This window comes from Oncorhynchus keta, chromosome 4 (assembly GCF_023373465.1).
Source record: "Oncorhynchus keta strain PuntledgeMale-10-30-2019 chromosome 4, Oket_V2, whole genome shotgun sequence".
NCBI lineage: Eukaryota > Metazoa > Chordata > Actinopteri > Salmoniformes > Salmonidae > Oncorhynchus > Oncorhynchus keta.
Genome location: NC_068424.1, coordinates 26,117,903 through 26,143,395, shown reverse-complemented (window position 1 = coordinate 26,143,395; position 25,493 = coordinate 26,117,903). Strand labels below are relative to the sequence as shown.

The 25,493-nt window shown below is 42.7% G+C and overlaps 1 protein-coding gene across 15 annotated transcripts in view; it reads right to left on the bottom strand.

Annotated features, from left to right (window-relative positions):
* Window positions 1-25,493, bottom strand: part of abi1a (abl-interactor 1a) — a 66,701-nt gene that overhangs the window by 23,072 nt on the left and 18,136 nt on the right. For all 15 annotated transcript variants that reach the window (XM_052504906.1, XM_052504909.1, XM_052504905.1 and 12 more), the window contains exons 2-3: window positions 25,230-25,397; window positions 11,035-11,211 (exon numbers count right to left, since the gene is read on the bottom strand). In XM_052504906.1, the coding sequence (XP_052360866.1) occupies window positions 11,035-11,211; window positions 25,230-25,397 (345 nt within the window). The remainder of the gene's footprint in view (window positions 1-11,034; window positions 11,212-25,229; window positions 25,398-25,493) is intronic.

Genomic DNA, 25,493 nt, shown 5'->3' with positions numbered 1-25,493 from the left:
TGTACTATTTTCTACATTGTAGAATAATAGTTTAGACATCAAAACGATTAAATAACATATGGAATCATGTAGTAACCAACAAAGTGTGAAACAAATCAAAACATATGTTATATTTGAGATTCTTCAAAGTAGCCACCCTTTGCCTTGACAGCTTTGCACACTATTGGCATTCTCTCAACTAGCTTCATGAGGTAGTCACCTGGAATGCATTTCAATTAACAGGTGTGCCTTGTTAAAAGTTCATTTCTGGAATTTATTTCCTTCTTAATGGGTCTGAGCCAATTTATGCTCTGCAGCAGAGGTGACTCTTTGTCTTCCTTTCCTGTGGCGGTCCTCAAGAGAGCCAGTTTCATCATAGCGCTTGATGGTTTTTGCGACTGCACTTGAAGATAAAGTACTTGAAATGTTCAGTAATGACTTAAAGTAATGGACTGTCGTTTCTCTTTGCTTATTTGAGCTGTTCTTGCCATAATATGGACATTTACCAAATAGGGCTATCTTCTGTATACTACCCCTACCTTGTCACAACACAACTGATTGGCTGAAGGAAAGCAATTCCACATATGAACTTTTTTGTTTTACTCCCTTTTCTCACCAATTTCGTGGTATCCAATTGTTTTTGTAGCTACTATCTTGTCTCATCGCTATAACTCCCGTACGGGCTCGGGAGAGACGAAGGTTGAAAGTCATGCGGTTGAAAGTCATGCGTCCTCCGATACACAATCCAACCAAGCCGCACTGCTTCTTAACACAGCGCGCATCCAACCCGGAAGCCAGCCGCACCAATGTGTCGGAGGAAACACCGTGCACCTGACAACCTTGGTTAGCGCGCACTGCGCCCGGCCTGCCACAGGAGTCACTAGTGCGCGATGAGACAAGTATATCCCTACCGGCCAAACCCTCCCTAACCTGGACGACACTAAGCCAATTGTGTGTCCCCACGGTCCTCCCGGTCGCGGCCGGTTACGACAGAGCCTGGGCGCGAACCCAGAGTCTCGCGAACCACTGCGCCACCCGGGAGGCCTCACATATGAACATTTAACAAGGCACATCTGTTAAATGAAATGCATTCCAGGTGACTACCACAAGAAGCTGGTTGAGAGAATGCCAAGAGTGTGCAAAGCAGTCATCAAGGCAAAGGGAGGCTACTTTGAAGAATCTCAAATATAACATATGTTTTGATTTGTTTAACACTGTTGGTTACTACATGATTCCATTTGTTATTTATTCGTTTTGATGTCTAAACTATTATTCTACAATGTAGAAAATAGTCAAAATGGGGTTTTAGGCTCCGTTTCTGTAAAGCACTGTGACAACTGCTGATGTCATAAAGGCTTCATAAAATACATGTGATTGATACATTTGATTGAGTGACAGATCCATATTCATAAATGCACTAACACAGTGCTAGACCTGGGCTATGACGTGAATGATGTGATTAAAGTGTAAAAGGGCAGGCTGTATGCCGATACTGCTTACACAGGGATGAGAAGAAGTGCTGAGCTAAGGGCCCTAGGAGGAAAAAGTCTGAGTCATCAGATAGCACTACCGATGTCACCTTCAAGACATGTTGATGACACTAACTATATTATAAACATGCCATCTTCAAGCACTCAAGCACCCCCCCCCCACAAAAACAGTGGCTCGAAACGGTTTCGTAACGGTAGTAAACGTTTTTAGAAGTACACCATCACTGGCAGCCGAGTTAAGGAGGCTATATTTTGTTCCCCATGTATCTAATACGACTTACCAAGGACGAAAAAGAAAACATTCGTTGAGGAAACGAAGTCTAAAGCAACATCTGACATCTCCCCTGCATTCCTGAATGCGCTGACTAGATTAAGTGGCAGCTGACTGGGAAAATACATCTCATCTTCTGCCATAGTGTTGTGAAAAAGACGACGGCGGCCATACGCTTTAGGAGAGAACATGGTGATCCTCTGTATGGGTCAGCAGCTTAGATGGTCGATAGAATGTCAGAGTTCAGTGAATACCATTAAGATATTGAACCTTCCATTCCTCCTCTCTTACTAGTCTCTCTTCTCTCCAACAGGGATACTGCAACATACTGTACATGAATTTGGTACCAATCGTGTGTGTGTGTGTGGGGGGGGGCAGTGATTTGCACGGTTTCAGTCAAAACCGTGATTTTCCGGTGTTTTATAGATATTTCCACAGTACGAGTTTGGAATAATACTGTGAAATTGTGAAAACTATGATTATGCCGTTTTAGTGTAAGAGCTGTTGGAAAAGACCACCTGAAATTTCTGCCTATTTGGTGGGAGGGAGTTTTGGCCTTCAATGGTGACATCACCATGCAGTAAATTACACTGAAAATATATTTTTTAAACGCAACATGCAACAATTTCAAAGATTTAACTGAGTTATAGTTCATATAAGGAAATCTGTCAATTGAAATTAATTCATTAGGCCCTAATCTATGGATTTCACATGACTGGGAATACAGATAAGCATCTGCTGGTCACAGATACCTTGTAAAAAATAAAAACATTCTTAAAGGTAGGGCCGTGGATCAGAAAACCAGTCAGTATCTGGTTTGACCACTATTTGCCTCATGCATCTCCTTCACATACTGTTGATCAGGCTGTTGAGCATGCTGTCGTATACGTCGTTCCGGAACAATCTAAACAGGTTCAATGGGTGACATGTCTGGTGAGTAATGCAGGACATGGAGAAACTGGGACATTTTCAGCTTCCAGGAATTATGTACAGATCCTTGCGTCTTGGGGCCGTGCATTATCATGCTGAAACATGAGGTGATGGTGGTTGATGAATGGCACGACAATGGGCCCCAGGATCTCGTCAATATATCTCTGCGCATTCAAATTGCCATCGATAAAATGCAATTGTGTTCATTATTAGTAGTTTATGCCTGCGCATACCATAACCCCACCGCCACCATGGGGCACTCTGTTTACAATGTTGACATCAGCAAACTGCTCACCAACACGACACCATACACACAATCTACCATCTGCCCGGTACAGTTGAAACCACGATTCATCCATGAAGAACACACTTCTCCAGCGTACCAGTGGCCATCAAAGGTGAGCATTTGCCCACTGAAGTGGTAAAGAAAACATTCAATACTCTGGAAACAGCTCTGGTGGACATTCCTGCAGTCAGCATGCCAATTGTATGCTCCCTAAAAATGTGAGACATCTGTGGAATTGTGTTGTGTGACAAAACTGCACATTTTAGTGTGGCACAAGGTGTACATGTGTAATGATCATGCTGTTAAATCTGCTTCTTGATATGACACCTGTCAGGTTAATGGATTATCTTGGCAAAGGGGAAATGTTCACCACCAAGATTGTAAACCAATTTGCGCACAATATTTTAGAGCTATAAGCTTTTTGTTCGTAAGGAAAATGTTGGGGATCTTTAATTTCTGCTCATGAAACATGTTAAACGAGTTAAACAAATCCAAATATATTTTACATTTGAGATTCTTCAAAGTAGCCACCCTTTGCCTTGAAGACAGCTTTGCACACTCTTGGCATTCTCTCAACCAGCTTCATGAAGAATGCTTTTCCAACAGTCTTGAAGGAGTTCCCACATATGCTGAGCACTTGTTGGCTGCTTTTCCTTTACTCTGCGGTCCAACTCATAGTCACCTGAATTGCATTTCAATTAACAGGTGTGCCTTGTTAAAAGTTCATTTGTGGATTTTCATCCTTTGTTAATGTGATTGGGAAAATCAGTTGTGTTGTGACAAGGTAGGGGTGGTATAGAGAAGACTGTCTTTTACCAAATAGGGCTGAGTCCATATTATGGCAAGAACAGCTCAAATAAGCAAAGACAAGAACTTCTAAAGTTTCTTTAAGTGCAGTCACAAAAACCACCAATAAAATTGGCTCTCATGAGGACCCCCACAGGAAAGGAAGACCCAGTGTTACCTCTGCTTCACAGAGTTCAACTAACAGACACATCTCAACATCAACATTTTGAAATGTTTTTTTTTCTTCCACCTTTATTTAAGCAGGTAGGCCAGCTGAGAACAAGTTCTCATTTAAAACTGCGACCTGGCTAAGATTTTAAAAAGCAGTGTGACAAAAACAACACAGAATTACACATGGGATAAGCCTACATAGTCAATAACACAATAGAAATCGGTATACAGTGTGTGCAAATTGAGGAAGGAGGTAAGGCAATAAATAGGCCATAGTAGCGAAGTAATTACAATTCAGCAATTGACACTGGAGTGATAGATGTGCAGATGAGGATGTGCAAGTAGAAATACTGGTGTTCAAAAGAGCAGATTTTTTTTATTTTATTTTTTTAAATATGGGGATAAGGTAGGTAGTTGGTTGGATGGGTTATTTACAGCTATGTACAGCTGCAGCGATCGGTAAGATGCTCTGACAGCCGATGCTTGAAGTTAGTGAAGTCTCCAACTTCAGTGATTTTTGCAATTCGTTCCAGTCAATTCGTTCCAGTCATTGGGAGCAGAGAACTGGAACGAAAGGAAGTGTTGGCTTTGGGGGATGACCGGTGAAATATTGCTGCTGGAGCGCATGCTACGTGTGGGTGTTGCTATGGTGACCAGTGAGCTGAGATAAGGCGAAGCTTTACCTAGCAAAGACTTATAGATGACCTGGAGCCAGTGGGTTTGGCGATGAAAATATATATATTTTTTATTTTACCTTTAACTAGGCAAGTCAGTTAAGAACAAATTCTTATTTTCAATGACGGCCTAGGAACAGTGGGTTAACTGCCTGTTCAGGGGCAGAACGACAGATTTGTACCTTGTCAGCTCAGGGATTTGAACTTGCAACCTTCCGGTTACTAGCCCAACGCTCTAACCACTAGGCTACCCTGCCGCCCCATGTAGCGAGGACCAACCAACGAGCATACAGGTCGCAATGGTGGGTAGTATGAGGCTTTGGTGACAAAACGGATGGCACTGTGATAGACTGCATCCAATTTCCTGAGTAGAGTTGGAGGCTATTTTGTAAATGACATCGCCGAAGTCAAAGTTCGGTAGGATAGTCAGTTTTACGGGGGTATGTTTGGCAGCATGAGTGAAGGAGGCTTTGTTGTGAAATAGGAAGCCGATACTAGATTTAATTTTGGATTGGAGATACTTAATATGAGTCTGGAAGGAGAGTTTACAGTCTAGCCAGAAACCTAGGTATTTATAGTTGTCCACATATTCTAAGTCAGAACCTTCATGGTCAAATTGCTGCAAAGAAACCACCAATAAGAAGACTTGCTTGGGCCAAGAAACACGAGCAATGGACATTAGACCGGTGTAAATCTGTCCTTTGGTCTGATGAGTCCAAATTTGAGATTTTTGGTTCCAAGCGCTGTGTCTTTGTGAGACGCAGAGTAGGTGAACGGATGATCTCCATGTGTGGTTCCCACTTTGGAGCATGGAGGTGTGATGGTGCTTTGCTGGTGACACCGTTTGTGATATATTTAGAAGTCAAGTCACACTTAACCAGCATGGCTACCACAGCATTCTGCAGCGATACGCCACCCCATCTGGTTTGTGCTTAGTGGGGCTATCATTTGCTTTTCAACAGGACAATGACCCAAAACACACCTCCAGGCTGTGTAAGGGCTATTTGACCAAGGAGAGTGATGCAGTGCTGCATCAGAGGACATGGCCTCAATGACAATCAGATGACAATCACCCAACCTCAACCCAACTAAGATGGTTTGGGAAGAGTTGGTCCGCAGAGTGATGGAAAAGCAGCCAACAAGTGCTCAGCATATGTGGGAACTCCTTCAAGACTATTGGCAAAGCATTCCTCATGAAGCTGGTTGAGAGAATGTCAAGAGTGTTCAAAGGTGTCATCAAGGCAAAAGGGTGGCTACTTTGAAGAATCTCAAATAGAAAATATATTTTGATTTGTTTAACACTTTTGGTTATTACATGATTCCATATGTGTTATTTCATAGTTTTGATGTCTTTACTATTATTCTACAATGTAGAAAATAAAGAAAAACCCATGAATGAGTAAGTGTGTACAAACTTTTGACCGGTACTGTATATACATTACGTATTGTCACATATACTAAGTACATATACTAAACATTAAAAACACCTGCTCGTTCCATGGCATAGACTGACAAGGTGAATCCAGGTGAAAGCCATGATCCCTTATTGATGTCACTTGTTAATACCACTTCAAAATCAGTGTAGATGAAGGAGAGGAGACAGGTTAAATAAGGATTTTTAAGCCGAGACAATTGCGACATGGATTGTGTATACAGCGCATTCGGAAAGTTTTTAGGACCTCGACCTTTTCCACATTTTGTTACAGCCTTATTCTAAAATGGATTGTTTTTTTCCCCTCAATCTACAAACAATATCCCATAATGACAAAGCAAAAACTGTTTTTTGAAATTGTAGCATATATAATTGGAGATATATATATATATCTCCAAACATTTAGATAAGTATTCACACTCTCTACTCATTACTTTGTTGAAGAATCTTTGGTAGCAATTACCGCCTCGAATCTTCTTGGGTATGACATTCTCAAGCTCTGTCAGGTTGGATGGGGAGACTCGCTGCACAGCTATTTTCAGGTCTCTTCAGAGATGTTAGATCGTGTTCACGTCTGGGCTCTGGCTGGGCCACTCAACGACATTGAGACTTGTCCCGAAGCCACTCCTGCGTTGTCTTGGCTGTGTGCTTAGGGTCATTGTCCTGTTGGAAGGTGAACCTTTGCCCCAGTCTGAGGTCCTGAGCGCTCTTGAGTAGGTTTTCATGGATCTCTGTACTTTACTCTGTTAATCTTTCCCTTGATCCCGACTAGTCTCCCAGTCTCTGCCTCTGAAAAACATCCCCACAGCATGATGCTGCCACCACCATGCTTCACTGTAGTGATGGTGCAAGGTTTTCTCCAAACATGACACTTGGCATTCAGGTCAAATAGTACAATCTTGGTTTCATACGACCAGAGAATATTGTTTCCCATGGTCTGAGAGTCCTTTAGGTGCCTTTTGGCAAACTCCAAGCGGGCTGTCATGTGCCTTTAACTGAGTGGCTTCCATCTGGCCACACTACCATGAAGGCCTGATTGATGGAGTGCTGCAGAGATGGTTGTCCTTCTAGAAGGTTCTCCCATCTCCACAGATGAACTCTGGAGCTCTGTCAGAGTGACCATCGGGTTCTTGGTCACCTCCCTCTGTTTTTAATAAAAATGTATGAAAACCTGTTTTCACTATGTCATTATGGGGTATGGTGTGCAGATTGACAGGGCCAATGTTTTATTCAATCCATTTTAGAATAAGGCTGTAACGTAATAAAATGTGAAAAAAAGTCAGGGGGTCTGAATTACTTCCCAAATGCACTGTGTCATTCAGAGGGTGAATGGGCAAGACAAAAAATGTAAGTGCCTTTGAACAGGGTATGGTAGTAAGTGCCAGGGGCAATGGTTTGTGTCAAGAACTGCAACACTGCTGGGGTTTTCACGCTCAACAGTTTCTTGTGTGTATCAAGAATTGTCCACAACCCAAAGGACATCCAGCCAACTTGACAACTGTGGGAAGAATGTGTTGTTTGAAAATATAGTTCCTAACCGCTCTGCCAATAACAGGTCATTTTCAAAACTACTCCTCGACAGTCCTAGCAAAATTATTTATTGAGAAACTTGCTAAGAAGCTACTTTAGTTTCTCTTTGGCCATTGTAATGTAAAACAATAAACCGTAAGGTACTTCATTCTTGCCCAGAAATGATTTGATTTTGAGATAAAAACAGCTGCATTGGACCTTTAATAATACAAGATTATGCCTTTTGTCAATGTTTACTTACTAAAAGCTTTTATTAACACATTTAGTCATACAAATACACATGATTTAAATGAATGTGTGATATCTAAACACAGACTCATGTGGCCAGTTTTACAGTTGGCTGGAGATTAGACATTATTCAAACTGCCATCTTGGCAGCATTGATTATGGTCAGTAAGTAAAGCATGGCATAGTGATTCTATAGGGCCCTAACAGCTTTCTGCTACACCCCCCTTCTGTTATTGTAGGCAGAATATCAATTAATGCAGAGTATTGATGTTAAATATTGACTTCCTCTCTGGGCTGTGAGAGGAGAGGGGTAATAAATGCCTTCCCAGGCCTTATGTAGTGAGTGAGTGAGTGAGTGAGTGAGTGAGGTTCTGTCTGCGCGTAGTCCCTCCCACTCTTAACAGCCTCTAGCCTAATGTGGGATTCACAACCACCAGACGTGTACTGCACAATGAATCAGTGTGGATTACATCCAGTGGGACAAGTGGGTGTTAGGTCCTCCAAATGGAAACATCAAATGATTCTTGGAAGGATGCATATAATGGTAATGGGCTCCAAAATGTGAAAGAGAGGGAGTGAGAACCTTTAAAGGTGGAATAAAGCTACAGTAGATCATTCTAAGGCCCCATAAACCTTCACTCTGCACTTATTGACGAAGGGGCATTTGAAATATCAGCAGACTTCAAACGGATGGACTAAAGTCGAAACATGATGTTCCATCGTTAAATCAAAGCTTACGGTACATGTACATTACTCTTTATTCAGTTTTCAATCATCTTTCGGTTGTCACAATGTAATATGACAGGTATCTTGATAGTGTTATAACAGCTTACAGTCATTTAGACCAACCATGATTTGTCACCTGTGTGTGGACATTATGACATGACAGAGCGCCATGGTGGTTAACATGGTTATTTGAAGCCTTTTCAGTTTACATCAGCCCCCACACACACACACACCACTCTGTTGTGACATACAAGTCCTATGTGATTTGTGGGCTTGTAAATTGAGAGTGACATGATTGCTTTTATCCTGCCTTATCATTGACCATCCCTTCTACTGGTCGACAATGGTGGCCACTTAATCCAATCTGCCCGACAGCAGCGATTGATTGATTTATGGGGGGGTTACAATCGGAGGGGAGATTGAGGTCACAAAATGGCCCCGGTCAACGGGGCTCTGAAGCCGCTGTCATAACGGCCTATATAACCTTTAACATTAACCCTAGGGTCTCTACTACTCGATTTGTTTGCCAGCAACAAAGTATGGGCTGCATTTAAAGAACACAAGTCTTGAGAGAATGCTTTGAAAGAAACTTGAAAATAAAACAATATTTCAGTGTTACCATGGCTTCATTAAATTGTTACTCTCTATTTCTGAGAGCCCAGCTCAATATCAGAGAGAAATAGGAGAAACTGATCACGAGGGCGGGTTCAGAAGTAAGTGCTTTTAAAAAGTCTCAAATTAATCTCTGGGTTGTTCCATGAAATGGGTGCCTTTTGCGAACTAGAAATTGTGCACAAATATTGAATTTTAAAAGCCTGGTAAATTAAATGTAGTGCCTTTAATATAGACGACATGGAAAATTCAATAAATCAGATGTTTTATAGCTAACAAACAACAAATTGTTAGATTACTTGTTAGATATATTACTGCATGGTCGGAACTAGAAGCACAAGCATTTCGCTACACTCACATTAGCATCTGCTAACCATGTGTATGTGACAAATAAAAATACTTTCTACATTTTGATATGTCCCTCTGTGCATCCTCTGACCTCTAGGAAGATTTTAACCCACTTCATTTCTGACCACAACCACAAGTTTTCACCATCATTGTAAAACACTAGTTATTTTGTTGCTTTGACAAAGTCATTTCCGAAGATTACAGTATATATATATTTTTTTTACATATACCCTTTAAAATGAGGTGAAATAAAGTAGTATCCCCAATCAAAAATGCATATTTTGATAGGTAAAATAAAATGTTAATTGTGTAGATAATCCTATTTGAAAATGAAACGTCTCAATCATAATCTGTTCAAAAGTTATTGGAGTTTTTAGCCTTGTATGATGGCCAGAGTTAGGGTGACTAAATCAATGGAGGCCAGATAATTGTTTTCAGCTAGGCAGGTTTCTGTGCAAGAATAAAGTCTACTGGCTACCTGACAGGCTCACTTTCTGTTGAACTCATCATATTTCTCCTTGAATCTGAGAAGATAAAACAATGGAGGTAAAATGGATATTGATTGAGACATGACGTAGTATTTTCATATTTTAGAACATATTAATTCGAAATTCCTTTTATTTTTCGAAGACTTCTAACAAAAACAAGCATCTCTCAACAGAGCACTGAGCGTATACTGCATAATCTTTTTATTTTCAAATCCTTTTACATTTATTTCAGCTCGTGTCATCCTAATTTTACTTTTAATGACCTGCGGAAACAACGTTGAACGACCACAGAATTTAAAATCCTCATAAGCGGTTGCGAGGAACCTGCGGTTGCGAGGAACCTGCACAGCTCAGTCAGCAGTGCTCAGTGCTAATTATCGGATGTATTAGGTTACGAAGTCCGACTTTTCAGATATCATGTTAATGATATGCTAGAGAAAGAACCTACCGAATGACTCGGAACATGAAGAAGCGTATTTGTCTTGGTAAAATGTATTTTATAACAAAAAGAAGTACCAATTTCATCATCAAAGTGTACTCTGGCCAGAGTGGGTGGACACCCTACATACACCAAGTTACCCTACTCAAAAAGGCACCTAAATGGTGGAACGACCCCTTTACTCACCCTTTTCACAGAGCTCTCTAAGAGTAGCTCAGTTTTTTTTTTTTTTTAGAAAGCTATCAATTCTATCAATCCTTAGTTGATTCCAACCCCCCGCCCTGGGTCCAACAGAGAATATTCAGAGAATATTCCTGCATGGACAGCTATGTGTATTCTATTCTATGAAAATGAGACGGTGAGAAAGACAAAGAGAGCGAGAAGGAGGAAGAGGGAGAAAGACAAGGATATGGAGTAAAGGGGGAGGGGATAAAATGGAACTAAACAAACAGAGAGAGAGAGAAAGTGGAGAGAAGAAAATAAACACACACGGAGGGAGAGTGACAGAAAAATGTTGTAAATGAGTTGTATAGAAATAATGGATGGAGAACCATTGGAATACTTGACACAAATAAGAAATGAGGAAAGGACCCCAAAATGTAGACGAGGGATAAAGAGAGAACGACAGGAGACACGAAGCTCACCTTGACCCCGTGGCCCACATCGTCCAGCACGTTGTAGTCGATGGGCTTCCTGATGTATCGGACCGGCCGCTCCATGTTGGCAGGGGCGATGATCTTGTGGGTCCTCGACGTGTTCTTGTTGGTGGTGAGGATCCCGATCTCTCGCCTGGCCACCTTCTCCTTGTGGATGTCCACCGTCTAGAGACACGGGGGGAGATATGATAAGTGCCTTATACAAGAGCTGTGGGACATAGAGCAGGGACCTTTGATTGAATTACAACCTTGTCATATAGTAACTAAAGCAGGTTTAATTGAATCATGTCGTGGCGGTTTTCATCACCAAGCTCGCAATCCCTTTACGTAGCTGGTACACACCAGCAAAATCAATTACAGTGCATAATGGAAGCCGAACGGAAGCCGTAATGACCCGCTATGTACAGACCATGATGCCTTTGGCTTCCCTCCAAAACCGTTAGTGACATGTTGTTCAAGGCAGTCATAAATGAACAAAGACTACAGTGAAGACAACTCACTTCTACCACCAATAACTAATTCTTGAGTAATGGTGATTCCCGGATATTATCATTTAGGAAGGTAGGTAGCGTATGTGCCCTTTTGAAACAGTAAGCCTCCGGCTATTTCAATGGATGACTTGTGCCATCTGAACTCAGCAAAGCGCCAGGAATAAGGTCTACTAGCAATGCAATCGTTTGAGAATCCAATATTATAATTTTTTTTTAAACTACAGGCATAAAGCATGTGCATTCATTAGACACAGAAACCTATACTTGATTCATACGTCAGTATAGTCCGATGTAAATACACAGGGTCCTACAATGCATATTTCAATCCATTATAACTAAATCTTCAATGTTAGAAGGCTGATAAAACAATGAAGCCCAAGGCCAAAATGTGATACATTATTGAAGTTTCATGAAGAGAAAGGAGTGTTTTGCTTCTGTAAATGATGGCTGTTTGATAAATCGCCTACTGCTCTAAAACTGACTAATTGTCTCATCCTTTCATTTATAGGCTCCAGTCCACCACTTCTGTTAAGACCCATGGGCATTTGCATAGCAACAAAGTGTGTGTGCTTGAGAGAGAGCGAAAGAGTGGGAGAAAGTTTGTTGTGAGTGAGAGTGAATGTGTTGGTGTGTGTGTGTGTGAATAGTTTGGAGGTATGCATGTGCACACACTGCGGTATGAACCAGGTCTAACCAAGGCCTACACACACACAGAGAGGATCTCTAAAGTTGACCCTTCCCAGGGGACCACGCCACACAGTATGCACCATTGAATGTCAGGGCGACACTCAAACTCTCTGCCAACTACACTTACATTAAGAGTCAGGGAAGCACTGGGCCTTCCTCAGCCGTAAGAACCCGGGGTGTGACGGTTCTTTGAGATTTGTCTGAGGTTGTTTGTCATCACTGTACTGTGTCGAGACTGTTTCCTGAAGTATGCTGCTTCCAAAGACTGAGAAAGACGCTGGAGATATCAACGATCCCACGCAGACTGACAGTAATGAGAGCAGAGTATTGTGACGGGGTGCAGAAGAGCTATGAAAGGCTCCGTCTTATCAGCTGGAGAGGAACAGTCATTCTTTTCAAGATTCCCTTTTTGATTGGATTGTTTTCATGTTCAAGCAACAGGGATTTTCTCACAGCGTCTATGGAGAAGAGATGACTGTTCAGTTCGGCAAGTGATGGTGATCAGTCACAGTTCTACCCATCACAACAAGCACAACCATCACAACCACCATGAAGTCTATCAAAAATGATCACCGTCAAATGTCAACGTTTTCCCATTCTCGCCTTTCCCGGGCTCCAATCGGGTATAGAAGAGCCATAGAGGAAATGATCTTCCTCCGAGGAGATGAAAGGGGACCAATGTCAGCCGAGGGCCGGCCGGGTAGTCAAACCAACGGTTTTCTCAGGGGAGGGAATGCTGGCCGGAGCCAACAGACAGAGGATTCCATTCATGCCACAGACAGACAGGACTCTGGACTTTGAGTCTCCCTTATCTTGGAGAAGAGAGAATTAACTAGAGTTTGTTAGGTAGCGTTTGCACTGTTAGCGTCGTAACAATAAGTTGGCGTCATCTACTTCTGTATACCGGTAGTTACTTCATTACCAGCGCATGCGTAATATTTGCTCCCATACAAATCCTCCCCATGATCCATAAAGAAACAATATTCTCTTCCAAATGCCTTGTGTATTTGTATGAGTTAAAAGGAGAAAGGGGGTGAGGTCGAGTACAGTAGTCCATTATGACTTGTGATTGGACGGCAGGACATAAGTGCACTTTATTCAAAAGGTCTAGTCCAAACTCTTCAATGTGTATGGCACTGAGCCGTGGACCAAACGTCCTCCAAAACATGCTGGTCTACCATTAGAGTGATAAGGCTGTTTTCAAACTCAACATCCAATAACTGAGCAAAGAGACAGGGAAGGTTTACAGCAGGCTTTCGCCAACACTGAATTATGAACGCCGGGGTACTGGAAAAAAAAAATAACCCCAACACTGGTCCCAGGAAATCAATTCTCAGTTAGATCAAGAGGTTCAGTGAGTGGTTTGCCGAGAGCAGTGAGGACTGATGGTCGGAGGAGTGGAGTTAAGTGTTCCTGGCCGTATTCCAACAGTCCAGTCTATGACCTTACCTCGCCCTATTCGGCACCCACAACAGAGCAACGTCGGGGGGTGGGGAGATAAATGTCTGTTGGGTTAGATTCTGTTGTAAAGAAACAGGTTTGGTGGTTTGAGAAATCACTGTTTTGTTAGTAGGATGACTCAACGGCAGTTGTCACTTGTCACCAAGTGGTAAGCTACTTGTGGATACGGTTACAGTAAGTTGTTCCCGCAATGATTATTAATTTAACAACCTCTTTAGAGGCTTCTGGAAAAGTTCAGCTGTAGGAAGTGAACGACGCGCAGAAGAAAAACTAGGACCATGGCAAAAGAACCTGTCAGGGATATACCGCAGCTGGATTTGGAAACTGACCCATGATGTTAGAATGCACTAACGCTCCTTATCAGAGTACACAGAGTAGCACAAACAGCAGCACAGCTGGCATCGGGAGGAAGTTCATACCCTTCCTGTGAGAGAAGAAAATAGCTTTGCTGAAGTACGGCTCACAAATGTTACACAAGTGTTAAGACTTTGAGAGACAAAGTATTAGGGATTTCTTAAAGAACAAAAGAAAAAAAAAAAGGATTTTGACCGCAATTGATGTGTGCTCAATCAAAATGTCCCCGTTCAGTATCAAACTGGCTGCTCTGTCACACATCCACACCAAAAGTCCTTTCCTCGTGAATGTTAAACTAGTATTGTGGAAAGCTTAAATGGGAATGCATGGTGAATAGCTTTTCCCTTCCAGTCTCAAACCAGACAAAGAGTTCAATCAATGATGTTTTTTCAGAATGACTTTTGCTGACCAGTGCTGAACTAGCTAAATAAAAAAATAACCTTTTCAGGTCTACAGCTGAGCACAATACCAGCCGGTTTGCGTTTGTACTTCAGGAGACTGTCTGGAGTTCTGCTGAATAGACCTTGCCCAGCTGGAAGGACGATACACATGTGTTCTCAATCACTGTCATCCACATGCCCCGAGTCAGCTCGCTTCTATCCCAGAACACACTGGGCAGCCTTGGTTTGGCCTTCTGTCAACAAGCCTTTAGGAATGTGTGAGTGCAAGTGTGTTCGTGTGGAAATGAAGGAGCTCCTCCCCTTTTCCTTTTTCTCTACTTCTTATCTCTTGGACCTTTATTCTTCTCCCTCTCCTCCTCTTCGTCAACCTCTCCTCTTGTCCTCTTTTCTTGCCATCCTTTGCTTTTTGATTTCCATCATGCTCCATTTCCCCCCCACTCACCTCATCCCGCTCAGCCTTTTCCCCTCGCCTTCTGTCCCTCCTCTCTTTCCACTCACCCACCTCACACCCAGTGAATAGTCACCCTCGTCCATGATTGGAGGACCTTGGTCACCATTTGTCTTGCTGCCAGTTCATTCCTTCCCCCATCATACCTCTACCAGCTGGTGTCCATGGCTATTTCAGGACATTAAAGCAAATGTCATTTTTTGAAGATGAGGAAGTAATCCCTTCCATTTTGGGCTGTGGGTGGCTGGTCAACCTTTTCGCTGTACACCAACACTGTGGTTGCTATGTGGGATTGTCGTGTCCTTCGTAGCAGCAACAAGAAACTACTTCAGTGAAGAATTGTCAAGAGTACTTTCTCTCAATATTGTGAGAAACAAGCTCAGAACATGGTTCAAAATGTCTGCTGTAACTAGTTCCCCAAGTGGTAAAGACTAGTATAAGTGGAATCCCATACAGAGTGATGATGGATCCCGGCTGGAGGATGTCTCAGACTAATGGGGTTGGTGGAGTTGTTGACCCCGGTCTCCCTCCCTCTCTATATTGATTTACACCTCAACTGATTCCTCAGACAGTGTGGGGGGTGGAGTGGAGGAGCAGGGGAGAGAATTGACACATTTACACAAGGGCCCTCCACATCAGCAGGGGGATTATAAATCTCACACAGGCAGGGCAGAGAATCAAAAGAACCGGGAATGGAATTTCAGAGCCTTTCGTAAACCTGGCTTGACATCTGTCTTCAGGCATACCGTACACACACGCTGTTCTGTAGAAATCAGGGAGAGAGAGAGATAGAAAAATGAGAATCTCCATACTTTGATATTCTGCAGAGAGTTGGCTTCACTGCTGTAACTGACAGAGAGAAAATGGGCAGTTTCAGCGCTTTGGCAGCGTGGTCGGAGGATGATAGCCGCAATAAAAATGGCAGCTTTGCACAAATCCATGGACGGACAGAAATCCAACAGATCTGTAGCCATACGGTTGGGCTGGGTGAAAATTAACAGACAAATATGCCCTTCATGCCACTGTGTGTGTGTGTGTGTGTGTGTGTGTGTGTGTGTGTGTGTGTTGTGGTTAGCTCAACTGGACAAATGTGCCAATGGTTAATAATAGAGTTTAACCATACATTATTATATTTGGACAGAAAGAGAGAAAACTGCAATGCCCAGATGTTTCAGCAAACTGGCAGAGTCAGCGGCTTCCTGGAGAGATACTTTTTTTGTTGGGTGGTATCTAAAACCCGAACCGTTTGAGCTACAAACTAATAAGTCATTACCATTGAAAGATGACCCTCACGAACAAGGCAGAGTGTCGGTTGTTTTACTCTTAGACATCCACATCGCAGATGTCCTAATTTTGAAGAGGTCTTCTCGGAAAAATCAACTGTCCAGACCGAATGGTTGGAGCAACAAACTAATGCCACCAATATCGAAAGGGGAGACTCGCGAGCACAAAGGTGTCGGTTGTTTTGCTCTATGATGCACACAAGCTTACGGGGATCGTCTGAAGGTAACCCAGGAAGGGTCTGACCAAATGGCACAACATGCATAGGGGGTAAAAAAGGGTGCATACTGTGACCAAATGTGTGTAAAACATTTTTTTTTTAAGTTTTCTTATTTCTCTCTGTCAGATGTAGTACAGACCCTTCAAAAACACATGCCTTGTGATTTCTTTGGGGGTGGGCTGTCTGTTTTTCCATGTATAGATGTGTATCTATGAGCTATAGCAATAAAGGCCAAATTCAATGTTTCCTCAACTAACTTTTTTTTTTTATACATACAGGAGTCCTAAAATTCCAAATCAAATGACTAAATGATGCCTTTCATGACCATTGTAAAACAATTCCATATGTTAACTTAATGCGATTTAAGGCCACGGTATCTTCACAGATGGCAGAAGACAACGAGTTACAACAACAAAGCTCTATCACAACTCTCACCGTGTCTGGCTTTTACCAACTTTAACAAGCACATCTATCTGTGGTGTGAGACAAACAATAGCGGTTCCGGAAAGGGGAGGACAGATCACTCAAAGACAAACCTATAGCCTGGCTTCTGTATGTTTCTCAGGGCACTGAATGCCCTCTGTGGTGTGAGCCATCACGGCTGTCTAGGAGCCCCGAGAGAGCCCCGTTTCTCAGGGCATTTAGTGTAACCCAGCACATCATGTGAGAGCTTCCATCTAACGAGTGAGACAAAATGTCCACTCAAGGAGTCCTCTAGGAGACCAGGATCTGGCAGCATGTGTAGAGTCTCTTCGGAAAAACAGAATTCTTCCGGTGAATCTAACACCCGCTCTCTAGAACACTTTCAATATTGCATAGCCGGGGGCAGAGGGGGGACGGAAGAGACCAGCTAACCATTTGTCCGGTGTGAGAAAACTAAGGCAGATTGTCTTTCCCATCAATGAAAAACAGTATATCAGAGAGTCGGGACAACATGCCAAGGTCGACCATTTGTTTGTGGACACAGCACATTTGGGGTTTCTGTACAAAAACACCTACTGTGATTTTCCCCATGTAGTCTAGGCATGTCGCCAATATCAAGTCAAAGACTGGACTCTCAAATTCAAATACAGAATGGACCATATTAGCATTGCAGAAGCTCCATTAGCATATTGGGTTGGGTTAAAACGTCCCACTTTATACAATTGCACCACATTGACATTGAAAATAAAAAATAAAAAAGTGGGTTGTTCCTTGAAATGAGTGCCTTATGCGACCCTTTGATATTTTAAGTAGAATTTGTGCACCAGTATTGAATTTTAAAAGCATGTTATATTAAATCAAGTGCCTTTTAATATAGATCACATGGAGAATTCAACATATCAGATTTTTTAAATGAATAAAGACTTGCTAAATTGCCAAAATGCAGCCTTCTGACATGTCCTTCATTGCACCCTCTGTGACATCTTGGAAGACTTAACCCACGTAATCCCATGGCGAAAATATATATATTTTTTTAGATTCTCACCAATTTCATGGTATCCAATTGGTAGTTACAGTCTTGCTGTACAGTCTTGCTATAACTCCCTTACGGTGTCAGGAGAGGACAAGGACATCCCTGCCGGCCAAACCCTCCCCTCACCCGGACAGTGCTGGGCCAATTGTGCGACGCCCAATGGGTCCCCCGGTCGCGGCCGGCTGAGACAGAGCCTGGACTCGAACCCAGAATCTCTAGTGGCACAGCTAGCACTGCGATGCAGTGCCTTAGACCACTGTGCCACTCGGTAGGACCTTGAAAATATAAAACGTTTTATTTTTTAATTACAAAAAGGAGCACATTTTTACTCTCCAATTAATCCTGAAAATTCGCCGGGGGAAAAACCCTGTTTGTTTGTATGGTCCACCATTCATCACGAGTGTCAGTATAGCATGATTTGGAGTAGGGTAAGGGTGTTTTCCTATGCATCATCAGACCAGCTTCCCTGTTCTGTGTTAACTTCTAACCCCTTTTCCCCCTCCCCCCTTCAAAGCTTCATCCTTGCCAAAACTGTCCTCTCCGCGTCACAAACCATCTTCAATTAGATCCAATCATACTTTCCTGCACTCTACTGTTCCCCATGGCTCTACAAACACCAGTGGGACATTCCCATCTAGAGGAGACAGAAATCAAAATGCCGTTCCTCAAAGCTAAGCCATAGTCAGTGTTTTCCCTAGGTCTTTGTATCAGACGGGGCACAAATATCTCGGAAGCGTCACCAAAAAGGTAGACCACTAAAGACTATTAGCTGAGGCTATGCTCCATATGCAGTAGGTGCCACTCAGAAATGACCACCTGCGTATTTACTGATTAGCTGTGAGAGTGGCAGATGTCTATAACCAGCCTGAGATTACACTCTGGATGGCAGTGCTTGATTTCAAAGTCCCTAAAACCTAAAATAGTATTTTAACAAATTCAGGAAATGGAAAAAGTCCTGACTTTTCAAAAATGTTTCTTGTTTTCCTACCTTGTAAAGACATTCTTGACCTGATAATGTAGGCACACACACACACCAACACATCCATCATCCTTTCCAACCCCACCCTATGTGCAGTTGCTTACATAGAGAAAGGCACACATGACAGAGAAAGGACACACTGACAAGCATTGGGATTAGCAGGAAACACCGGCCCCCCCAGCCACGTACATACGCTCATCTGTGGAAATTCATATCCTGTTTGGATGAAATCCATCACCGCCCAGCACACAGCAGCATGAGGGAGGTCAGAGTCAGCACTGCAGCACACACACAGGCAGCAGGGGTTTTTCTGCATAGGAAAGTCTTGGGCGGGCCACTTTCAGGGCCGCATACGTTTATTTATTATCTGTATCATTTTGGGATGGAAAAACATTCACTATAAAACGTCTACAACCAGATATCAAGTATGTAGAAAATATAATGGCCCTATATCTTTAAAAAAAATTAATAAGATCATCTTTGAGAACGCACAATCACCAAAATATAATCTAGTCAGCCAGGTCGCTGTAAATGAGAATGTGTTCTCAATCAACTTACCTGGTAAAATAAGGTTAAAATAAAACAATTCCAGAAGTTAAGCATTCAGGAATATTGATTTTGTTATGTTTGAGTCACTCAGATAGCATAAACACTGGCAAAATGAGTAGAGTTTAAGTAGATTACCTTTAAAACTGAAAGATGTATTCTCAGACACATGACATGATATGTAGAATTGTGTGTAGAAGCAGCAGTTAGCCTAGCGGTTAGGAGCTTTGGGGCCAGTAACCAAACGGTTGCTGGTTCGCATTTCCGAGCCGACCAGGTGAAAAAAAAATCTCGATGTGCCCTTGAACAAGGCAATTAATTCCTCCTGTAAGTCGCTCTGGATAAGTGCATCTGCTAAATGACTAAAAAGTAATTTAAATCAGCTACACCGTGTCACTGCGGTCAACAGGGGGGCCGCAAAAATGTTCGGTCAGTGACAATGCCATTGACCCCCACCACCTATAACCCATTTTAATCCAGATTTTTTAAATTTATTTTTTAAACACACACAGCTGTGCTCATACCAAGTAGCACACTCGCGTCACATGCATGCAGTCCTATAATCTCAAAACAATCGACTGTCGAGAGCCGTGTATTATAGAGATGTGGTGTGGCAGATTCTCGGGGCATGGAATAACTCAGCGTTGTGAGCGGCACTGACTTCAATTAGCTGTCTGGCAGGCCCAAGTGCATCCGTGCCACAGAGCAACCTCATGAAACGAGGTGATTTACAGTAAGTAGTGTGAACGACCGTGGCTGCCAAGTGAGTGGTGTTCTGTTTGATGCTTTCACATGCACTGTTTGACATACAGAGTGTACAAAACATTAGGAACACCTTCTTAATATTGAGTTGCACCCCACCTTTTGCCCTCAGAACAGCCTCAATTTGTCAGGGCGTGGACTCTATAAGGTGTCGAAAGAGTTCCACAGGGATGCTGGCCCATGTTGACTCCAATGTTTCCCACAGTTGTGTCAAGTTGGCAGGAAATCCAGTGGGTGGTGGACCATTCTTGATACACACGGGAAACTGTTAAGCATGAAAAACCCAGCAGCGTTGCAGTTCTAGACACACCTGGAACCTACTACCATACCCCGTTCAAAGGCACTTAAATATTGTACTTGCCCGTCCACACTGAATGGCACACATACACAATCCATGTCTCAATTGTCAAGGCTTAAAAATCCTTCTTTAACCCGTTTCCTCCCATTCATCTACACTGATTTGAAGTGGATTGAACAGGTGACAATAAGTGACCATAGCTTTCACCTGGATTCACTTGGTCAGTCTGTCATGGAAATCACTGTTCCTAATGTTTTGTACACCGTGTAGACAGAGCTCTGAAAAGTCTGATACCATCGCTAGCTGGGCTTCTCCCTTCACGAAAATATTCAAACATGCTCATCTTTACTGTGCATGAATAAACATGCGTGCGCACACACACTTTCCTATTAACACAGGGTATGACGGAGTGATGTTCTCTCTGTGTGAAGCCCGCTCTGACAGACAAAACGCTCCCTGTTCACTGCTTCTCACACAGCACAAGGTGACACCAGTCTATTCTCTCCTCAGCCTCAGATACTAGGGCTGGGAATTAACAAAAAGGACCTCACGACACGATAATATCGCGATACTTAGGTGCCGATACGATATGTACTGCGATTCTCACGTATAAGTATATGTATTGCTATTCGATACTGTGATTTTATTGTGATTCAATGTTCCAAACATATTGCTCAACATGCTGCATGCTCTGCCTGCTGCAGAGGGCCAAGAGAGAGCCATGATGTAAACTAGTTTTGGAGAACAAGCTATGATGTTAAAATACTGGAGTTTTGGTGCAGGTACAGCCAACTAGCGCAAAAATCATATTGCGATAGTCAAAACGATACAATATAAAAAAAATCAAAAACTTTAAAAATCCTGATATGAAACTATCGATTCCCCCCCCCTCCAACCCCCCCATCACTATTAGATACTGCAGGGAAACCCTGTTTATCAACGGCAACGGTGAGAGCATTGACAGGGTTATAACACAATCAACCATCACTACATACAGCGTAAGGAAACATGCATAGCCATGTACACAGCGGGAAGACCAAGAGTCGATGAATGTTAATAGCTAAAGACTTAGCAACACACATGCAACTGTATAGCCTCAAATTATGTTCTTAACATCACATTTCTCCCCCACAGAAGCATATTCTTTGACTGCTACATTAAAGGCTATGCGATCATACAAATTGCATCTTTAACTCAGGATGCGCTGCATTAGGCCTACTGATTGCTAGATGTAGATGCCAGAAAGCAACCACGGGGAGGGAGGGAGAAGGTGCCCACACAGACACCAGTTAGCGGACACTCCCTATTCCTTAACCATGGGCTAACCTTCCAGACGCCAGGCCTGGCCACACCACGCCCAGGAGGATCACTGTCATCAGCCCATCCACCACCACATTCTGGCTCACCACCACCCATAGCTTGGCATCTAAAAGGAATGACTGAGGGAATTATGACAAGAATTAGATGACCTCCTCTGCGGGGAGATCAAGTGAAATAAGCGATTTGTAACGTTTTGAAAACAACCCACTCAGAGCACCAACATCCCTACACTATTGTCCATTTCCTGATAGTGAATTCTCAGAATCTATGTAAGCTTACACACACACTTCAGCTTTTAAAAAGAGCTTGCAATGTGTCGCAGTCTTTCCTCCTCATTTCCCGTTCACCACCAGAACGTAAGCTGGGCTATTCTCCAGTCTGCCCGCGAGCTGGGAGTGAACTCAGCCCTAGTTTTTATAATGATCCATCTCTGAACAGGACAAGAGAGCGATAAAAACAGCCACAGCTTGTGGATCCTAGCACTAACTTGATTATTACCACAGAGATTGGACATCAATTCTAGTTGTCTACACATCATTCCTCGCTTTCAATATACCAAAGAGAGCAGTGGAGGCTCCTCAGAGTAGCAGGGAGAGAACCACACTCCTCAGTGAATTTAATAAAAATAGTGTAACGTTTAAAAAGTTAACCTTTTTAGATGAAACTATACTAAATATATTCACGTCACCAAATAATTGATTGAAACTCACTGTTTTGCAATTAAGGTCTACAGTAGCCTTAACAGCACGCTGTTGGGTAGCACCATGGTTCAGCCAGAGGACAGCTGGTTTCCATCCTCCTCTTGATACATCGACTTCAAAACAAGACCTAGGAGGCTCATGGGTCTCACCCCCTTCCATAGACAAACAGTAATTATGACAACTTCCTGAAGACGTCCTCCAACCTATCAGAGCTCTTGCAGCATGAACTGACGCTGTCCACCTAATCAAAGGATTAGATAATTAATCTTGCACTGAAAGCATAGGCTACAGCTAGCTAGCACTGCAGTGCATCAAATGTGGTGAGTAGTTGACTCAAACAGAGATTAAGACAATATTTAACAGTTTTGAACAAATTCATTTCTTTAAAAATTGAGAAGCAAGAGAGAGCAAGAGAGTTTTTATAAATATTTTAAAAATCCCCCACGTTCCCTTAGCTAGAGAATGCAGCTAGTTAGTTTAGCCTACTCAAACAGAGAGGGATGCTATGTTAGCTAGCTGGCTATGGCTATCCAACACTGGAACTCTTCCAAGTCAAGGTAAGCCTTTGGTTTTATAAATGTATTGCCACTGGGGCCCACCCACTTACGCATTCTAGTAGCTATGTTATGATGTTAACTAATATGGTGACAACGATGTAGGCTGTGTGTAGCAGTTATGATATGAAGGTCTGTCTTGGAAAGATTTTTTCGCCTGGCCACAGACAGCTGATGTGTTGTGCACTGAAGTCCAAAAGCAAAGGGAAAAGGTGAGAGGAGAGCTCATAGATGAGAGAAGGAATTCTACAATGAGCAAAATTACCATGCTGTTTGTATGTGGCTGCTATGAAAGTGAACTGTGTTCGATCAGGGGAGTATTCATTCTGCCAATTCTGTTGAAAACCTTTTAAACTGGAGCAAACGAAACGGGTATTAACCTACCTGAATATGTCCAATAGAAACTCTTGTTTGCACTAAGGATTACAACCTAGATCAGCTAGATGCAGGCAAGAGTGTGCAAGGCGGTTTTGAATGTGTCACCTTGATTACTCAAATTTCTCTCTCAACTTGTGCAACTACATTGTAAACTTTAATTCCTAGGCTAGGTTGTAGCTACATCATGATGGGTATAGGGAAAATTTGAGTATCATTAGTATGCCCCTCCAAAAATAATAGTCCCCCCTCATCTTAAATGTTACCGACCGCCACAGAGAGACTAGGCTAATTATGACTAGCTATTAATCTAGTTAATTAGCAAGATAAATAAAATAGTATTACTTAGGGCCTGGACAATATCAGCATCACCATGTGTTTTCCATGGCAAAAATGAAAACACAAAGCAGACTAAAAACTATTTGGTCCTATAAAAACCTGCTGTATGTAAAATTGTGTGTGCTATAGCTGAAAAAATAAATGTGACTGGATGACAACATTAGTTTCTAACATTAGGGCTGTTTTCCTAAAGCACTTTCCTTGCCACGATACTAACGAGTATCACCATACTGGTATCGTTCAGAGAAGGGCATGCTATACTAACCATTCATAGCTATACATCCACTAGTTGAGAGAGGAATATGCCCTAATGCCCTCATCTAACAACCCAGATATTACCATGGTTACCAACACCACACAATGCTATGGCAACTAAAGACATGAGAAGCCCCTGTTTTTGTCAATACAGTGAAACCGATGGGAAATATAATAGTATTTACACAATGAAGGGGGGTCAAAAGTGCAACGGGTGGTCTGTTGTCTGTTAAGTCTTGTTTGCTTTTTTTTCCCCATTTCAGAGTGGCAGGCTGTGCTTAGCAACTCAGTCAAACCAGTGCAGTGAATGAGTATTTTCTCTCTGGTGAACATGTTCAACAAATATCACGCTCTCTTTGCCTCTGCCGGTTCATGACCGTCAGGGATGGCTGGGATCGCTGTCATGGAGACACGAACGGAGTGGAGTTTTGGTGACATAGATGTCAGCTGTGTGCCATCTGTGAGTATTGACTCATGTCCATGACTGTTCATGTGTTTTTTCTTTCTCTATTTCTCGGTCAACCTCAAGTCTTCCACCGACTCGCTCACGCACCATCACGCTTTCCGTCACCTCCTACACTTCTCTCCATCTATTTCTTGTTATTTACCTCTCACTCTATTGAGATCTACATTTCTGAGAATTGTTAAATCAGAGACCTCAGATTTACTGTAGGAGTCGTAACCTTACCTTAATCATTGGGACATTTCAGACATAGAGGAAAGGTGTCTCCTCTATTCTCTTTCCATGAAAGAAAGCAACCAGTCAACCACATTTCCAACAAGACTTGACCTGAAGGCTATGACTAAATGGTTGCATCATTTCCACACTCCCAAGCATGAGTCTACAGTATGATGTAGGGTTTGGCACATTGGTGAGCTGCCATTTGTCCTTGGTCCCTTTGTTTGAGCAGAGTCCTTAATGACTTAATTGGATGAGCGGGTGGATTTACCTCCTCCAAATGGCAGTGGTCTGGCCTGTGGCCTCAGGCACACAGTTTGGAATAACAGGGTGAGGCAAAGGGGCAACAGTGAGATGATCAAATCAGGGTGAGACTGCACTCGCAGTCATAAAGTAGAGAGCGTGAGAGAGAAAGAGCAACACACAGAGAGGGATGGAGCATCAATAATTTATACAAACACACAGTCAGTCACACATTTAAATCAATAAAAGGCACCTTAGTCACTGCAGAAGAGGCCATACACATACAAACGGTATATGTGCGTGCGTGTGTGTATGAGAGACTCCGGATCTGACCTGAGAGATGTGGTTAATGGAGGACTCCATTCGGCGCAGCTGCGAGGCCTGGATGTCCAGCAGCTGCAGCACGTTGTTGGCTAAGGCATTGATCTGGTAGGCCACGCTGGCCAGAGACTGGGTGGTGTAGGCTTTGGTCTCCTCCAGAGCTTTTCTCTTGTCCGTGGCCTGGAGAGAGCGAGACGAACAACGTTAGTCAGGTCGACATTTGACAAAAAGGCTTATTCCCCAGAACCCTGGTGCAGTCCGACTGTCTTAGGCGCA